Consider the following 20,257-nt stretch of genomic DNA (forward strand, 5'->3'; position numbering starts at 1 on the left):
AGGTTATCACAGACCTCTCCACTTAACTCGCCATAACACTCTGTTCACTCCTGAGAGAAAAGGCATTCATCACGCGTGCTTGACAAGAAACATGGAAATAGGATGAGTTCTACTCCAGCCACCCAGGTCGCTACTCTGGCACAGTTGGCAATCAAGGGCAGTGATGTGTTATCTCCAATTTTTTAACCACACGGTCTTCCTTTTCTTATCAATCAGGCCTTGATAGGTAGCCACCAGGCAGATAGATAAGCAGACAGCTTCTTGCCTCGAGCGGTGACCCTCGTCAGCTGCTAAAGAGCACACCACACACCCCACTGCAGCACAATAGACGAGAGCATCTGCAACTACTATCATACTGTCTTAAACAATCATCTATGTAGATGCTGTAGAGTTATATGTTTATACCATTTTGATGCACAAACCCAGCTTTTTGGCAGCTTTGCGGTGTTCAAAACATTCAGAGCCCTGTGCAGTATTTCCAGGATCTGTATATATGTTTATTTTTTATTATAACTGACATCCATATCGCCCTATTACTGCAATCAATCCATGTGCATATTGCACAGAAGAGACATATTTTTAAAATAAAAAATATTTTTTTTTTTTAAAAGTGGGTAGGTAGGTAACTGTTGGATGATGATTTTAACTTGTGTCTATATCTTTTATTGTAACACAGGGTGCCCTTTTTTAACCCCCTTAATGTGTTGAATGTGTTTTAATATTGTTTGTTCATATTTTTTATGCTTTCATGTCCCTCAGTGTCTTAATAATTTAATGCTGCTCATTGTGTGCAAGACAAATTCTATTTGGGACAATAAATTCATTCATTTCAGCACAGTCACAATAGCGAATTATGCCATGATTCTCCAGATGTCCTCTTCTGGTGTCTGCTACTGCTTTTCCCCCCTCCTCCATGCACTGAGATGTGCAGCATGTGATGACTTAGCAAAAAAAAAAAAAAAAAAAAAAAGTAGGTGACCTTATGAAATTTGAAAGTGAGAACACACCTACTCCCCCTTTTCTTTCAACTCCCATTAGGTAAGGCTGCTTGGCTACCACTCACAGCTATAATAAACATGCCCAGACAAACACACATTCCATTCGGTGGTTATGCGGTCTGCAATGTCTAGTATGCATCCCTCTCCGCCTCCCAACCAGCCGCACACTGATTCTAACTGGATAATGCATGGTAACACAGGAGCTTTTGGGTTACGTCTGCTCACGTGCAGGATGCTGGATGTCTGGGTGCACGATCTGAGGCTTAGAGGGTGGTTGCTGCTTGATTTTTACTGCTACAGGCATAGCAAGGCAGCATGTTGATGAAAAAGATCATTCATCAACTGGGGCACCAGGGTTCAACCCACCTGTCGACAAGCATCTGCCCAGTTGAAGTGTCCTTGAGCAGGACACTGAATCTCTACCGGCTCCAGGGATGCTGACCTCCCTGTTGAAGGGGCAAAATGAAAAGAGATTTTTTTTCCCACAGTGATAAATAAAGAATCATACAGAGTGCCACCTCGACCTGATTCTGAGAATTGTTTCATAGCAATTACATGCCAATCACTGTTTGCAAGAAATGCAGAGTATACATATACTGCATGAAAGAAGGTTTTCATTCTTTACAATTAAGTACAGAACTGTACATGGCGCTTTCTCCTCTACTGTTTCCTGGCAAATACAACAAAGCAGATTTTTCTGAAATTTGAAAGTGCTTTGATTAAAAGCTGCCTACCAACGGCAAAACAAAGCCACTTGGCAACATTTTCAAGACGTTCATGTTTTTATAGCTGTTCTGGTCTGAACTGTGCTTGGTGTAGATACTTATTATAGAATAATTATACAATGTCATCTTGGTACACTTTGGCAGCAAATGCATCAGTTGTAATCATATGCTTCCAACTACAGAGAGAGTAGCTTGACAGTCAAATGTTCCTGAAAATTGTACGCTGTCCTGGAAAACAAAACTCTATAAGGAGCACTTGTACTTCTGTCAGTACATTTTGTCTGCTGTGCAGTCCTGGAAGCAGCTCTGTTTCAGAGTCTTGAATTGAAGACTTTAGTTTCAGTTGTTGAGATTTGCTCTCTGCCAGCGCAGGAGGGTCCCTCAAATTAAACGAAACACTTTGGGCCATGGTCCTGGGAAGCAACATGAACAAGAGGCTCTGACATGTTCTGCCAAACAGTTAAAAAGAAAATTAATCAAAAAAAGAATGCAAGCAAGAAAGAAAGAAAGATCAAGCCAGCCATCTGTCAGCAAACCAGTATGCTCAAACTTTATTGCTTCACTGCTGAGCAAGCACAAAATCATAACCTGAGGATGTTGATAATGCAATAGTATTGCATGAAACTATCCAACACCAGATTATCAAGCCTAGAAGTTTAGTCCCACCACATATTTTGAAGAGTGGCCCTTTCTGTTCCCATAGTAGCTTTGAGTTTGACTGAATACAAAATATATGCTATTTACAGTATTAGGTGCCAAGTGTTGGATCAAACTACAATAACAGGCACTGGCAGTAATACTGTTCTCTACCCTGTGAAATCTTTGGCTCAATTTACATCTTCATAAACAAGCTTTCAGGTTCAGAGAGAAGTGAACCGCTGGTTAATTTCCCTTGAACAAGAGGGAATCAGATGGAGAAAGCAAATGAGCAGCTGCTGTCAAGGCACCCTTGAGCAAGACATGTAACCTCCCACTAGTCTGGTGGAGTCATTGCCCGACTGTGGACGACTGCAGATTTACTGAGCTGCTCTCACATGTGAATGTGGGGCAGAGTGCTGATGAATGGGTATAGATCCTCAGCAAAATCTCCCTGGAAAAATGTTTAAAAAAAAAAAAAAAAAGCCAACTATATGACCCTAAAGAATTAAACCACGGGTTCTTTCCAAGCTCAAGTGTGCAACAACTGATCCAAACCACACTTACACTTGAATGCATCTGAAATAGTCATCGCTGACAGGAGATGCCAGTATCTGTCCATGTTGCACATATTGGGAATAGTTCATCCATATGTGACACAGATGAGAGCAGCACCATATTATATTTACTTGATTTAGCAACACCTGTAAACTAATGAAATCTATCTTTGCTTTGCTTTCTTATCTTTACTTAATTCATAATTCTTCTCTTGAGAATTTTAGCAACAGCAACTGACCCAGTTTCCCCTTGGAGATCAAGTATTTCTGATTCTGATTCTGAAGAATTTGCACTGTGTGCTATCAACACGGCTCTCGGGTATCTGTTGTGTGATAACGCATGTAAATACTGACAAATTTTCCAAAGTGTGGTTTGCGTCTGTGTGACAACTGCTGCCATTGTGCTGTCAAATCTGTCTTTCATCGTCACACTAAGGGAAAGCATATCGAGGGCAGGACTCTATAGCTACCACCTGTGCTTCCATTCTTTGTTCCAGTCATCTTTAACCATTAATTATTTTCAGGCTTCAGGAGTCCTGCTGTCCAAAGGAAAGAAAAAAAAATCTCAGACTTCTTTGAGGAAACTCCTAAAATCTGGAAAACATTTCATTTTGGCCACTGATGCTTTCATATTAGACACTAGCCCACATAGGGGCCATTCAATCTCTCTTTTTACATTCTTAGGCTTTCAGGAAATGTCTGAAATAACAGCTCCACCCCACCACATAATTTACATTTATTATAGCTGCCACTGACCCTCCTGTGCCCACCTCTCCATCACCATTCTTAATCCAGATAATAATTCATAATTAATCTGAGAAAGTTGAGAGGATGGCTCAGTTTCTCTTACATATTCTCTAATATCTCCTTTACTTTTTCACTGTTGATTTGACTCAATTAAGTGTATTTGGATGCTTCACGGATACTTTCCATGCACTGCGCTGTCTTGTAATGAGATTGCAATGACAAGGACTAGTGGCGCTTTGCTTGATGCTGCTCAGACCTCTTGCAAAGCAGAGGGGGCGGGTCCTGAGACAACTTTCCCGACTGGTGATTTGATGAACGGAGGATTTTCCAGTGTCAGTTCCCTCCAGTCGGTTCAGGTTCAGCGTTGCGGCGCTTGTCCAGCCTCCCGTCGGCGCGCAACTCTCAGGGAACCGAATGGTTTGCCCCTTTTTTCATGAAAGCCCATTACCTTCAGTCTGAGTGCTGGGCTTAAGGGGGAGCGGAGCACAAGGGCCCAGTTTGGCTTTAAGAAACATCCATATTTTCACACATGGCTCTGTAGCACAAACACAACACACATTTTTGTGGATTGTGGAAGGGACCAGTTTTTATTTAAAGTCGCCCGTTTTTTTGTCCAGCGGGCGCTCACCATGGAGATGCAAAGGTGGTCCACCAGGTGGAAAACGAAAAGGTGGCTTTGGGATTCAACGCTAACCACTGTGGTCACGTTAACTTTACTTCTGCAGGCTGCCACCGTCAGAGCAGGTAAGAACGGAGCTGCATGTCGCTGCGTCGCATCTGCTGTACCAAGTCCAGCGCATCCCTGACAGCTTGAGGGCGTCCTTGTCATAGGCTGGTGATCAAGTGATGACACCAGAGATGAAGTGAAGTAGAGACGGTTAAAAACACCATAACTCAGTTTGCACATCTTACGGAGTTTATTCACCTCTGTAATAAGACATAAGAATTTATTTCAGAATATAAAAAATATAGTAAGAAACTGTTAAAAATTTAATCTGAAAACATGATTGATATTCATTCATATTGGTTGTTTGCCTTATTATGAATACCGAAGTTTGCGGAGTTTTTTTTTTTTTTTTTTTTTTTTTTTTTATTTCCATTGCTGGATGACAGTAAATGGCTCAGAGCCTGAACCATATGACCCCCTTCCCCGCATCCAAGTTTCCATCAGCAGTTGGTTGACTCAGACTGATCCTAGTCCATCCTGTAAAGTCTGAAGCGCTCTGCTATTATATGTCAGAATCTTGCAGATATGATGATGACAGTGGAATGATAAACAGGAAACTTTAAAGGAAAGTGTCCAACGAAAGTGATGGACTGTTGTCAGGCGTAAGGAAACAGGAGGCTGCCCTCCGTTGGCCGTGTGATCCTCAAGGTAAAAAAAAAAAAAAAAAAATGACACTCAGGTGTGGAGAGCGCTCACAGAGTGACTTCTAGGTGAGCTGGGAGCGATAAAGCACAATAAATGTAGGCTATTAAGGTAAATATTGTTGGGCAGTCCGCTAAGATGTGCGTAAAGGGGATCACGTGATTATTAGAAGTGAATGATTTAGTAATGTCATACCTTGCACCACAATTCCTGAAGCCGTGGAGTCGTACAAACACTTTTATGTGCCCTGCCTCATGACATGGTAGTTCTTCGTGGTTTTACGCATCGGTTTTACGCATCACTTTCATGCATCACTTTTTGATAGGATATTAAATGGATGTTAAATACATAGAAGAAATCATTGGCTCAACTTTAATTAAAGTTGTTCTGCCATGTTATGCCTCAGTGATATTGCAGCGTGACAGCTGTCAGCAGATTTTATATAGCGTCCTGCTGTGGTTCAGTGTGACACTAGATATGTTTGTTTTGAAATTAATTTCTTGTGAGCATATCTAGGGCAACACAGCAGGCAAACTATTGCAGATGTAATGATGTTTTCTAGAAGTGAGATATATATTCTGGCCTGAAGGGTCACCGTTTCTCCACACTATCCTGGTTCCCACCAAGTCCAAGAAGGGGCGTTGATGGAAAAAAAAAAGCGCCCTGTAGCATTTTCTCTACTTTAAAGCACGTATGTAGCTCATAGTAACTGTTTCTTTGTTGTAGGAGTTGTTGCAAAGTATCTCTCTTTTGTCTCAGAAGTTGCAGAGACATCCACAAGTTGTTAAATGGTTGAGATCAGTTGGTGTCAAGGCTAATTTGGATGGATTTTTCCTCTCAAAGACTTATTTTTGACATCACATCAGCTGTTATACAGTGTCTCAGCCACTTCAATTAATTTAGAACAGATGATGTTTTTGAAATTATGAAAACACTGAGATTTTTTTTTTTTTTTTTTTTTTTTTTTGCTTTGACATGTTTACTCATCTTGTAAAGTCTTCAACACAGGCTGAGGATGCCAGTGCCGGCCATTTGTGAAATCACTCCCAGGATGCATTGCATCCTGTCTGGACATTTCCTGTCTTAAAACCCACCCCTTTCTTAGCCTTTAGTACCAGTTGTTTTTGATCACTGAACTAGCCCAATGGTAGCCTCACATCCAGAATTCATTCAACCCAGGGCAAATTGCAGAGAGCTCTCTGAAATGAAAAGATCATGAAAGCAAATACCACAGTGGCACGGCTTGCCCATTGCCTATCCTTCTTCGCTATGACTGATATTTAAACTAACCATAATTGCATGATGTGCTAGCAAACATTTACAGGCTTTCCAATGTACTGTAATTGCTGCTTATGCTGCCAACTCTCAGTAGATGGCAGTGACACGAAAAAGACCAGCAAGACAACCCAAGACGTTGCTGCACAACCCAAAGCCACAGAGCCATGAAGTCAAAATGTCATGGATTTATAAGCTGATCGCAAGACTAAAGTTAAACATCAAACTGTATAGCTCAACACTGATGGCCGAGCTACAGTATACAGCGGTGTGCCACAAATCGTTGCATATAAGACAGCTGAAAATCATATTGTGTTGTATCATTAAAGTGTTAAGCTGTGTTGCTGACTTGGAGATGAGTTCTCTCTAATGGTTTTAGCAGAGGTTTCACGTGTTTGTACGTGCCTCACTGCCTTGGAGAAAATACACCCCTCTGCCATGTTTATAGCTTGTTAACATGGAAGATAGCACGGTATATCACAAGTTCTCGACAGCAGTCAGCAAGATGTGCAGTTGGAAATGCGTGAGATTGTCAGTTTACCCATCAGACAAGCCTGCGGATAGCCTTGAACTGCTGTAGTGCCATTAGTGGCAGCCTGGTCCAAGTCTGCTCTCTCTCTTGTGGTTTCCATCCTTATCATTAGGATATGGTCGACTCCCTGTAGGGGGTGGAAGGATGGGAGACTTTATTCAAGATGTGTGGAGCACATAGCAATCTGGCTCTACCTCCCCAGTATGAATGCCTTTTTAAAGCTATGCACCCTCATTTGGGGTCTTTAATGGTTTTGGGATATTGCCTGTTTTTGAGCGCTTCTGCGAGGAGGTGGTTGGGAAAGGAAGGGGGCTGAGGAGTTGGGGGGCGTGCTGTGCGGTGTGGTGGGGGTGGTGGTGGGGTGATTCCTGGCCAGTTCAGCACATCTGGAATATATGAGGCCTTGAGGTATGCAGTAATGCAGAAAGGCATTCTGAAACTCACAAAGAGACCTTTAGTTCAAGCTTTTTTTTTTTTTTTTTCTTTTTTTTTGAGAACCAGTAGCTCTGTACTTGGGACAATATTCAGAAGAGCCACAGACTATTTTCCTTTTTATGAGGCATTTGGTGTGAGGTTTTAAAGTTGGCGTTTGGTACCTAACATTTGTTCTTTATTCAGTCTGTGTGCTAGTGAATAGTCGGTCTAGACAATCACTGTAACCTACACGACAAAATGGACCCTGTCCCTGTCAAATTACTCTCTGTGCCATGGTGGTTGCAAAGCCTGTTTTTATTGTATCTTTCCCCCAGTTTCAGCAATAGATAAAAGTTGCTTTGGGTCTGGGACTCAATTTTCTAGGAAAGAAAACACATTCTGCCTTGCTTGATTTCCCAGTGGCGCTGCTTGCTTGACGCTAATGCTCTGGACAATTTGAATTCATGATGTATGGCATCAGATGTGTGTTAATATCTGGGCCAATGTCAGCATAAATGGCTTTGGTCCTTCGCATCAGTTTAGGAACAGATCTGCACTTTTTCAACGGAGGTAAAACCAGAGACACAATCCCTGAGCAAACTCCTGTTTTTCTGGTCATCTGAGAGAGAGAGAGAGAGAGAGAGAGCTCCAGGGATGGGGCTGTCTGAATTTAGTCTCATGTGCGTTTTTAGTTGAGGGGGTGGGGGTGGGGTAAAGGAATTGGTGCCAGTGCCATAATGGGTTCAGCATGTGGACTCATAGCTCCACCCATCAAACCCCCACCTGGCCACTGAGAGCGAACAGGAACTGCAGGATCAGCACTTCCTGGCTTCACTTGCCACACGACTAAAAACAATGAAAATGTAAATAGAGATTTGTTTTCATGATAAAATTCCATTAGGGATCAATGTTAAGACTTTGTGAGGTGGACTGTTCAAAAGTGTGGCGCAGAACAGTTATTTCAATTTTCCCTGATAAAATTTCATTTCTGTAACATATCATATTCTGATGACAATGTCCCATTAAGGATAGTTCACTCTATTCCTTTAAATTTGAGAGAATTTTCTATATGCTCCTCCTGTGTCATCTAGAGAATGTGCCTTGGCCAACTCTCTTCCTGGTTCATTGGGTTTATCATGAGGCAAACCAGGAGATCCAGTGCAACATGGCCTTTAAAGAAAGAAAGAAAGGGTTCTCTGTGATCCGTTTAAACCATTTTCCCACGATGTCTTCTTGTCAGTATCACACACACAAATCTGTTTTTTTATATGAAGGGAGATTTCATATTAAGCTGCTTCTTTGTCTTTTGTTGAAGGCCTTATCTTCCCAGTGGGACTTTAAGCTGACCACTGAGGCAGTGTTTGTTGTTACTGGGCCTTTGAAGAAGACGCGTCCTGCCTCTTGATTCAATGAAAGACAAAAAGGGTGATGTGATGTCTGGACATGGTTATTCCGGATTTTGCTGCTGTGTTTTTTTTTGCAGTGGTTGAACATTAAGCTTTTAATGCTTTGGTCTGTAATTGTGCTCCAACTTGATTGAGTGTATGAGCGGAGAGCTTATTATTTTTCATACTTCTTCCACAGAAGCCAAGAAGTATCCTGAAATATTCTTTCCTTATTAGGGTGACATTGCGTATCTCTAGTTTGTAGATTGTTGGATAATTTCTGTCCAGTCCAAGACATAGCAATCGTGATTTGGTTGCTATTAGTGCTCCCTGTCGAAGGTTTTTATTCATATGATAGTATTCATAACAGTGCAACAGTATACTGTAGAGTTGTTATTATGGCATGTAAATGAAATTATAAAGCAGAAGGTATGAAGAGAGTCGCGGTTCTTCTGCAATATCTGAGAAAATTCCAGTGTATCGTCCCCTACCCGAGAAATGCCTGAATAAATAAATAAACAACACACAGGCATATTTTTGAAATCCATAACCATTTATATAACCCCTATATATCACTTTCTTTGGCATGTGTAGCAAAGCCTTCATTTAGTGAAAACAGATTTCTTAAAGTTGCTTGGTGGATGCATTGACTCCAGCAGACACTGCCAAGATTAGGCAAGTAGCAAGCTCAGAGCTCCACTGTCACAGAACAAAAAGCTAGCATTAGAAGAGATTTGTCCAGACCTCCACGTTTTTGTGGCTGATGCCCAGATGCTCTGCCTCCATTTACATTTACTATTCTACCCATCACCACACCCATGACAACCTTTAAATTATTCGCTCCCTCTTCTATTTTTACGACAGCAAAGGTAGCCTCAGGCGGCCCTATATAAAATCAACAGTGACGTTGTCCTGTACGTTAACACTGCAGCTTGTATGCTGCCCTTAAACATACCCTATTAGGCTCCCTTAAATCCCCCATAATCACACCATAAATTATGATGTGCCTCAGGGTATGGGAGAGATAGAGGCCAGAGAGAAATGGAGCACTAGAAAAAAGGGAGAAGAGGAGGAGAAAGAGGAAAGGGGATAAGAGTATGAGTTTCAGGAATGCAGATAGGGTTAGAGCATTAGAGAGGAGAAAGAGAGACAGGCACGCGGAAAGAGAAACAGTGTTTATGTCACACAAACTGCACTGCACAGTATTCCCCCCCCTGAGTTCCAGCTCCATTGATGGAAAGGAGCTTAGTAGTGTTAAGCAGCCTGTAAAGCTGCCCCCCTCTGTGCTTGCCTTGCTCCAAAGACGCAGTGAGCAGCAAGCAATGGGTTTTATCATCCCGAGATGCTAGGGTTTTGGGGGTTGGGGGGCAATTATGTCCGCTGAATGGTTCCTAACGTTTTTACTGCTCCTGTGCCAAGGTAGCTCATAAAAGAACAACTGGTTGAACTGACAGATTTGGCCAACACTCACTGACCAGGGGTGTAATGGGTGTAAATGTTGATTTATCATCAAAATGCCAAGTCCTATTAGATTTGCTGTTAACTGCTGAGCTACGCTTATAGCATACTGTAAAATTTCAGAGTCAGCTCTTACTTTATGTGCAATAATAAAATATTACGAAAGCTTTCTCTGCCTTAATCCCAGGGGAATAAACACCACACATCACCATCATTTTGTTACTTTTAGGTATTGTTTAATGTGTGTGTGTTGTATACAGTGTCTGTTTTGATCTTCATGCAATTCAAAGCAACTGAATGGTTTGTGTCTTAAACATAAGGTTAGATGGTAACCAATTTTAAATGGTGATGCAACCAAGACGCTCTCTGGGGCCTTGGACTGAAGCATCGTCCAAATGGAAAAATGCTGTGCAAATATCCTGTCATATGTTCTGTCACTGGAGAGTTTATCAGTTATTTTTCCTGCTTCCCTCAGCTGAACCAGTGGATGTACTCAAGGTGCTAGACTTCCAGAGCTCCCCTGAAGGAGTACGGAAAACAACAGGCTTCTGCACAGTCCGGAGAGGATCCAAACCTGACATTGCATACCGAGTGGGGAAACGGGCCCAAATCAGTGCTCCAACCAAACAACTCTTCCCAGGTAACCCTTCACCCACATATCCACCATTTACACTGAAGCTTCACTATGCAGGTTTGCACCTCAGCAGCTCTAAATGGGAGCTGTTTGAAAAAAGTGAACATTGATACCCAGAAGTCATGGACCGTGATGTTAGGGAAGTGCATAGAAAGGAGTGAGAGAGGCAGAGGATCTAAATGTTGATGAGTCCAACCTCTTTGGAGCCCTCACTTGCAACTGTTTGTATTTCATTTTTAAGTTTAGATTTGCTACTTCCTGTGGGTGGAGAAGTATGCATACACTATCTGATATTTAAATTTCATTGGGGTACACAGGGGGAATCAGTTTGATGTTACTGTTATTTGTGATTATTCTGATATGGCAGATATACAGTATGTTTGCATGGACATCTTTCCTATTGTAGCTTTGTAGCTCTGAAAAATGTGATTCCTACTCAAACAAATAAATGCTTGAATGAAGGTGAAGCTTATTTATGATACCGAGGTTATTTGCTATCTCAAGCCCCTTAACTGAAAAATGGAACAATTATAAGGATGAAATCATTCATGTGTTTTTAAATGAGCTGACGTTTTCCTTCAATTTAGATTTATAATATTTTAAAATGACATTGTATCATATAGTGCAGCAATGAAGAAAATCACTCTAGTTTTTATGGAAAGAGCCCAAGGGTCATGCAACTCACTCAACAGTTATTGTAAGTGAACTTACATTTCGAGAGGAAATACACCACATTTCAGTTATGTGCATGATCTTTGTGGAAAATCCACAATTTATTACAATGGATCAGAAATATTGTTCATGACATTTTGCGGACTGATCTTGTCAAAAAAAGTGAATTTCCTCAACTTTGATTGCTGGCAGCCTCAAGTATGCTGTATTTGGCTGACGTAGAGAAATCTAGCTGGGTTTGCATATTGAATGCACATTGTCTGACTCACAGCTTTACAAAGTCTGATGCCTGGCTGTTTATGAGGAATAAACCCATATTTATTGTTTTAGGATAGAGTCCACCCAGAAAAACAAACAGCTGTTTGATAATGTAACCACTGAGCTGGCTACTGTCATAAATTGCTTACTGCTCGTCAGCTAATCCAAAGATTGAATAATAAACTGTAGTGGACAAGACCTATTACTTATTAATCATGGCAGAAAGGAATTGAGCTGTTGACAGATATGAGTGGGCTATTTGTCAATTTCCAATCCTTTTTACATGCTTGGTTTCTAAGCTGGAATATAAATAGTGTGGTATTTAAAGCACAATACACTATAATAGAATATAGAGCAATAAAACTTCATATCCATTGGAGGCCTGTTAACTCTACATTGCTAAAGCACACTGTAGATAGAGCTCCCAGTTGCTTACTTCCCCATTTTGGCAAGATGGTGTCTACAAATTTATTGGGATCTGAGTGTCATTGAATACATTTTCGTAGTATGTGTGTGTTGGCCTGCCTCCAATTTGGCTGGATTGCAAAGGAAAAAGAGTGCAAAATAGTGTAAGGTATTAGTGACTGCATTACTGTGATTCTTGGCTCAAAAATTACTGCCTGCAAACCTTGCTGTGTTAGGAACTGCAGTTTTAATAATATGATTGAGTTAGAGGGGCGGAGTTCTTTAGTTGTCATGGAAACAAGGTGTGAAAATGTCCCCAGCGAGATTAATTTGACTTTTATTTGATCAGCAGTAGCCTTCTATTTTTTTCACTGAACTTACCTCTCGTGTTTGAAGAGTGACGTTTGTTTGAGTTATTTGACAGTATTAACAGGCCTTGTAAAGTTAAGTGGCTACAACATCACTCCGTGTGCCTTTCAGAGTATGCCAACTTCTCTTTCAGCAGTTACGGGTCCAGTTGTCTAGACGCGTGTGTTTTATGTGAAAAGAGAAAGTTTAGGAGTCAGTACACAAGCTATTATTCAATTTACTCATTAGAATACAATTATGCTTGTGCTGTTATCCGCAGTAGATTTATGAGTAGAGCACAAGGCATAAGAAGTGAAGTGCAGATTTCATATACACATAACATGTTGCATTAAATTTTGCCACTCTACATTTAGTGCAAATGGTACACCCAGTACAGATAAGAACACTCCCTTCAGAGTCAGGTTTCAGATAGGAATTGTAACACATATTCATCAGAATGGCACTGGCCTAAAGCTGCGAGGAAATCTGGTCAAACAAGTAACCTTCTTTCTAATGTTCAGGGAGATGAAGGAAACTTTCTCTCCTCTGTGAACAACTACTATCAAAGTGCTCTTGACCAAGGGATGCACCTCCAAACTGCTCCAGTGGAGCTGTTCTTAACTATATTTATTCCTATATGTGAATGTGTGTATGGGTATGAAACACGTCATTGCTGGCCAGGCAACCTCAGCAACAACAACATACACACAAAAAAGACAATGCATGTGCCTGAGGCCTTTGTAATTGTACTGTAAATTTGTCCAATCAGTGCTTCACCCAAAAAGTTTAAATTTGTATGATACTCAACCAGAATTGCTGTAAATGTCAGCTAAAGAAAGAAATTGTATTCCTCATGACTGTATTCCTCAGAAATAGCGTTCCAGAAACTGTTGCCAGTTCTCTTAAAATTGAGTTTAATTGGTGGTATCAGCAATCTTTAGCCAAAAGGATAAGAGAAAATCCATTTCAAATTCTCAAACTATTCGTGCAGCATAATCTAAGCCTTCACTCTCCATTTGTATGTTCTGTATGTCCCAAGCCAATGGCTTTGGTACATTATTTAGCAAAAATTGCTAAATAATCCACCTGTGGAAAGTGCCTTACTAGCAAGTTCTGTTTGTCTTGAGGGAAGAGCGCCTCCGGACACATCAGTCCATTCATGGTTCTTGCTATCAAAGTGACTTGAGAGAATGGAGTTTGAGCCATTGCCGTTCTGATACAGTATTGTTCACTTGTGGTATTTCTTTAAGAGTAATGATACAGCCAATCACTCCACTGTGGCATCTGCGATGCTGTCCAGCGGTGCACAGCTCTGCAGTGAGACCCTTCATGGACCCTCTGTGCACAGTCGCACATGCCACAGTTATTTAATATCAGCGCTGATGCCATGCAAACACAAACCACAAACAGCATGAATTAGCTTTCATGCATGTAAACCTATTTGTTACTAGCCTACACACTTACTGACTTGAAAACCCAATGATTGTCTACACTTTGTAACCATGAAGTGAGTTATGGAACACAGGAGCTTGTGCATGGGCGTTTTACAAAAGTGAAAAAAATAAAAAATAAAATAAAATAAATCTGTAATTGCATTGGCTTGGCACATATAGAGCACATGAATGGTTCAAGGCTTGGATTATGTTGCATGAAGAGTTTGAGAATTTGAAGCAAACGCCTTCAGATTGTTTTTCTAAGTCGCTAATGAACTCCATGCTAACAAAAAAAGCAACAGTTTTTGAAACCTTAGTTCCAGCCTTAGAGACATGTGATTAAAGCTTTTTTGTTTGACATAAATACACTTCAGGGTGGGTAAATGAGTGAAAATATATTGTTTTTGGGTGAAGTTTTCCTGTTATAACAATCAACCTTTCCGCTGTCCTCTGCCCCCCAGGGGGAGTGTTCCCTGAGGATTTCTCCATCCTGTTTACCATCAAGCCCAAGACTGGCCTCCAGTCCTTCCTGCTGTCTGTGTACAACCAGCAGGGCATTCAGCAGCTGGGTGTGGAAGTCGGCCGTGCCCCCGTGTTCCTTTATGAGGACCAACATGGCAAGCCTGCCCATGAGGAATACCCCCTGTTTCGCTCCATCAACCTCGCCGATGGCAAGTAAGTGACTGACTCATCCTTAGGAGGGCTTGAGCACACTGGTGCTCACAAGTGGGCGGTTGGTTTTGCTTCCTCTGGATCTTTGGTGGTCTGAGTGCACCACTATCTGATTTTGTAGCCAGATTAACTCAGAGGCATTCTGTGTACCAATGTTAATGTCTGAAAGCTTGTGTGTGAAGCGTGGACGTTTGGCTCAAGATCCAAGCTGCACATTTGAAGGATTATCTTGGAGAACTTGCTATGATTTATTGGTTATACTTTAAGCTAAACAAACAAAACAATTCTACTTAACTTATTTTCTCATGCGCTGAAAAATTTAGTTAGTGGCTCTAGCATCATAAACTGACACATAGCACTGGTGATTTATTATCATCATATGTTTGCACAGTCATTAATACCACATGGAACAAGTCAGACAGTAATGGCAAATCGATTATTGGCAACGATTTGATGACAGTTTTTTCTTTCCCTGATTATTTACAGCAATGGAATACTGGTGTGCAGTCAGGGCTAGATCTCAATAAATCACAAAGCTGTCCAATAAAGCTAATATGAAACATTTTTAAGTTGCCTCATTCATTTGCAAATACAAACAGAAAAATGTCTTGAATTGACTGAATTTGAGATTGTTCAATGGTTCAACTTGCTGTAGACCAGTACTTGTACCTACTGACATTTTGATTCTGCCATGGAAATATTTTTTCTCTCACGAGGCCTCATTTTAAAAAAGGTTCTCAAAGAGATTTTGTTACTTATTACGAAACCCTACAGCCAAAGCTGTAGTTTCTCAACAACTAATATGTGATGTAAAAGGAGTATTGAGAAGGACTGCTGTGATTTTATTTGATATATCCAAACCTAAGAACATTTCTTTTTTATGGATGGGAACATTTTTTTTAAAGGCTTTGCTCTTGTCCTACACAGATGGCATCGTGTAGCCATCAGTGTGGAGAAGAAGAGCGTCACCATCATTGTGGACTGTAAGAAGAAGCTGACCAGGCCGCTTGCAAGAAGTGACCAGGCTGTTATCAACACAGAGGGCATCACTGTCTTTGGCACCAGAATTCTGGATGAGGAAGTCTTTGAGGTAAGGTGGCCATATTGAGTTTCATTTCCTCTGCATTGGAGTGACAGTGAATTAGTTCACACTTCACTTTTATGCAGTTTTTGTCAGTACATATTAGGGGATATTTGCATATGGTGTCCATATGGAAGTTTGGGTCTGGAGAGTGTAAGAAGACCTAGTGCAAAGCACCTCTTACACTGTTTGATAGTGGTCATAAAAGTCTGTTTAAAGTTGTCTCCATCATTTCAGCTGGGCTTTCTTCTGTTTATCAGTCTTTCGATTACGTGCACTCTCATTTTTACACTGTTACTCCAAATATGACAGAATTTTGAATTTCATAAGGGTCATGAAAACAGCATATTCCATTTGGATACTCTAAAATAGTCCTTATTCTAAATGTAGCATTTTCTGAACACATGTGGGATATGCCGAAATTAAAATCAACAGGTTTTTGGATATAAACACGTTTTGGATATGTGCAGATATCGCAACATTGACCTTTTCAGTGAGGTGGTTGAATGAATGAAGGAGGGAGGCTGTGTCGCATGGTCGAACAAGTCCGCCACCAGTGGAAAACACTTAAAAAAAAAAAAAAAGTAAACATAGTACCAAAGAAGCACAATGGCTTAAGTGGCTAAAGCTGCTCCACTTTTCCATATTTTGACATGATAAATGACAATTTAGGTCATCAACCCATGTCACATTAATCAAAGTATGCATGGCTGCATGCAAATGGGAATATTAGTGGAATAGTCATTTTCATTAGCTATGTAAACAGCTTAGTAGGTATACTGTCTTTTTCAGAATAAGGGAATATTTTGTGCATGTAAACGTAGCCATTGTTTTTGTCCAAGGCGCTGAGATGAATTTGAAAGGCTATTAGTGAGTTTTGTCCTTTGCTCAATCTTTAGCTGCTGGGTCTTAATAACTCAGTTGGGTGTCTAAGATTTATTTTCTCTGGAAATATGGATAGAAGTGGAAACATATTGTGGATCGCAGTCTCAATGAATTTAATTTAACATTGTCAAAAGTAACAATTAAAGTGCCCAATGTCTGATGTCCAAATGGCTAAAGGCTAGACATTTTATTTGCCTTTCATTAGATTTGATCATAAATGGTGAATTTTTATGGACTACAACAACAATATTGGCTTTGTCTAGTTGGCAAGATCCTTGGGTGGAATCTGTGGGAAGGCTGCTTGTGCACTGTGTACTTCAAATTGATTTTTTCCTTAACACTGGTTGGATTTGTTTAAGTGGTTGAAATAATAAAGAAAAATCCAGACTTAGTTATAATCAGCATCAGCTGTTTATATAGTACACCGTTTGAAATGCGTGAATGTTGTGGCCATCCATACAGTAATTTCATGTTATTCCCTCACTAACCCTGGCTATCCAGTGTTCACAGCTCAGTGTTTGATTGACACTGAGTTGCATTACATTGCATTATGACAGGCTACCAGTTCTAGTGCAGGTACCTTTGAGCTGAATGGAAAACATGAGCTGGTATGCTAGCTTAGAAGACAATAGCCCCTCTTTGATGTCTGCATGTGGAATGCCTGCTAAGTAGAACAGCTTGTTAAATGCTTGCCTCTAGGTCAAAGATGACTTTTAACAGAGGAGTCACTTGAAAATAGGTTCCATTTCAGACATTTAGACATACAGCTGCACTGTAGCATGATCTACAGTGTGCAAGACAGAAAAGGTGATTTTTTTTTGTCTAAGTATTTTTGATCCCCAATATTAACCAACAGGAGAATAGTCAAGGGTCAGCGCTGCAGTGCTCTGACAACTGGGCTGGTTTAATCGAATCCATTGCTCTCAAGTTTGATCTTGTGTCTAGTCCTCTGAGAGCTTGCTGTCTTGGCCTCAGCCATTTTTGAATGTGGACTCAAATTAAGGTGCGCAACTCAACACTGTTTGTCTGTATCTGCAACTAGAAGTGTTCACTCAGTGGAGTGCAGATCTCTGCCATGTGTATCTCCCCTTTTCTGGACTATGGCCAATTGTAACCAATTGTATTGTCAAATACTTAAAATTACAAATTGAATTACTGTATGATTCAAATATACTACAGTATAGTATAGAAAATATATCGCAACACTCCCAAAGCCTCTGGAGTGACGCTCTTTGTTGTTCTTTGTGGTTCTTTGCCAGAAAACATATACGTTTTGACAGAAACCATGCTTCAAAGAGAGCACAAATTAAAATAGTAGAATTCTAAATTACTACAATGGTCTCTCCCTATCATTCTCTCTCTCACACACACACACCCCACATGGTGTGTCACTGCACACAACCAACCTTGCCGTACCCCACCTCTCTGTGTGTCTGCTCTGTGTTCTGTTGACTTTCTTCATGAGCAGTGGGTTTTATAAACCTGCCCAAAGAACACAACGCATGGTCTGGATTTTTTCACCCACGATCAGAGCAAACATAGCCACAGTAGGATAAAAAGAATATTAGCTGGACAGGCCCAGTAGTATGTGAAGAGAGAGAGAGAGGGAGGGAGCCACAGTGGTTGAGCAAGCTGAGACTGAAGTTGAGAATGAAGAGAAGGAGCAGAAGTATTGAGAACAAATGTTTTTCTAAGGTTTTGAATCACCACAACCACGAGAGGTTCTTCATCATACAGTCAGAACTGTGCACAAAAAATATTAGGCTGATAGACCCAGCAGTATGTGAAATTAGCTGCAGACAAACACAGACGCACACAAACAGACACACACATAACCGACCAATCACACGATGTCCTCGAGGCTACCGCCTGGTGGAGATAATAAAATGATTGGTTAGCTGCATGTGTTCCAATGTGCTTTTCATCCTGCCAGTGGAATGAGCCTCTTAAAAAAAGTCTTTTAGGCGTGAATCCATTTTTTTCCTCTCACAAGTCGTTCATGCCAGCCCAGATACACTCCACCCTGCAGTAAAACACTAACTGAGCACTTTTCTCAAACACATGACACTATTGCATCATGGTATTAATATGTTTTTTTTTTTTTTTTATTAATATTGACTATATTTATGACTCTTACTATTATTGTCACTGTAAGTGTGTTAGTCCAAGTTTTCACAACAGCATTGGTAGATCACCTCTTTAAACTTGAAGTTTAATTGATGTTCAGTTTAGTCACACTCAGACACTACTAACAGAGGTTATTCAGAGGTCTGTGCTCTTGAAAGTTAAAACCAAATCACTGATTGATGGATGTACAGAGCCACTTTGCAGGCACATTTATATCTCTTTATGTCTAGGGAAAATAAAGAAACTACTTAACATGTTTGTATTTAGAGAGGCATATATTCTGTTATGTATTCTGCTTTTTTCTGCTTTGGACTTGAATAGGATTAAATTTGTTGAGGACTTGATTTTGGATTTGGTCCTCCCCCAAACTCGATTGGACCTGGTCTTAGACTTAATTTGCACTCGATTGTGGTGGTTTTGACCACACTCCTGGCTGACAAAAGCTGTGACAAAATTTTACCATGACCCTATAATAGAGATGTACTAGTATAGAAATTAAGAGCTAAAAGGATTTGGTAGAAAAGTTGTTTTTCCAGTGCAGAATAACACTTTCACTAAGGATATTTTTAATGCTGGTCTAAAGCCAGCATTTGGCTTTTGTGGGTGTTCTTTGTTTGAACATATATTAAACTAAATGGAGTTGAATTACAGAGCAATTTGTTTTATTCTCTTTTTAGAAACCTGCAGAAGAGAAAATGATTTTGTTTGTCCCGAGGGTAGAGGCTGTTCGCACGTTGGAACGTGGTTTAAATCAGGGTATCACCCACTAGCAAGGCTGTGGTGGCCCAAGCAGAAAGTATGCAGCCATTTCTTCAGCGGTAATTATTTCCACTTCAAGTTTAATAGCCTCGGTTTGTTGATTGCAACTGGCTATTTGTAAGCAAAATGCACACTAATGACAAAAGCCCTTAGTGTCCAAAAGTAACTACCTTGGATCGTGATATTCTTAGGGATGACATGGGTTGGCAAAATTAGATTTAAGCCCATTTCGGTTTAAAGTGTCCTTAAAGGATCATACTTTGGCTTGCACTCTACAGTTATATTTGCACATAATCAGTATACCTTGGAGGCTATGCAAGAGTTCAGCTAATTGCTGGCTGCATTATCTAGATAGCAAACACATTTTCAAAATTTGAAATGTGTTTGCTGTGAAATACTATGGCCAGTTTGCCAAAGCCTTTGCAGTCCATGTTTTACAATAAATATTTTGGATGTGCACCCAAAAGCATGGGTTATATCTAACATTTTTAACTCCTTATGACTCTTAACATAATTATTTCTGATGATAGGTGCCTTATATTATGCAGTGCAGGTCATTACAGCCACATTGTATACATATGACACATTGAGTACCATATTCATTGTATCCTAATAAGGATAATATATAATAATAATTATGAGTTTTGTCCTTGAACATATTTACATGCAGAAGTTTGATACAAGGTTCGATTCTCGAGGGTCTCCAGAAGTTAAACAAGAGAAGACTCTGCTGTGAAGCGAGTCCCACTTCCCCTGTGAGGTTTGGCCGTGTAGGTGTTTCTGGAAAATGATGCACTGCTCTGATTACTTTGCATCAGTACAGATCCTGATTAACACTAACTAGAAACATGTCTTAGAATAGTCTCAGGAAGATGCTGAGATAAATT

General features: G+C 40.4%; 1 protein-coding gene across 2 annotated transcripts in view; it reads left to right on the top strand.

The window, feature by feature from the left end:
- Nucleotides 1-4,118: 4,118 nt before the first annotated feature.
- Nucleotides 4,119-20,257, top strand: part of LOC115375619 (collagen alpha-1(XI) chain-like) — a 91,806-nt gene continuing 75,667 nt past the window's right edge. The window contains exons 1-4 of one of the 2 annotated variants that reach the window (XM_030075081.1): nt 4,119-4,407; nt 10,572-10,736; nt 14,308-14,521; nt 15,446-15,608. In XM_030075081.1, the coding sequence (XP_029930941.1) occupies nt 4,293-4,407; nt 10,572-10,736; nt 14,308-14,521; nt 15,446-15,608 (657 nt within the window). In that variant the 5' untranslated portion in view covers nt 4,119-4,292. The remainder of the gene's footprint in view (nt 4,408-10,571; nt 10,737-14,307; nt 14,522-15,445; nt 15,609-20,257) is intronic. The other variant, XM_030075080.1, reaches the window with a different exon arrangement.

Source organism: Myripristis murdjan, chromosome 17 (genome assembly GCF_902150065.1).
Source record: "Myripristis murdjan chromosome 17, fMyrMur1.1, whole genome shotgun sequence".
NCBI lineage: Eukaryota > Metazoa > Chordata > Actinopteri > Holocentriformes > Holocentridae > Myripristis > Myripristis murdjan.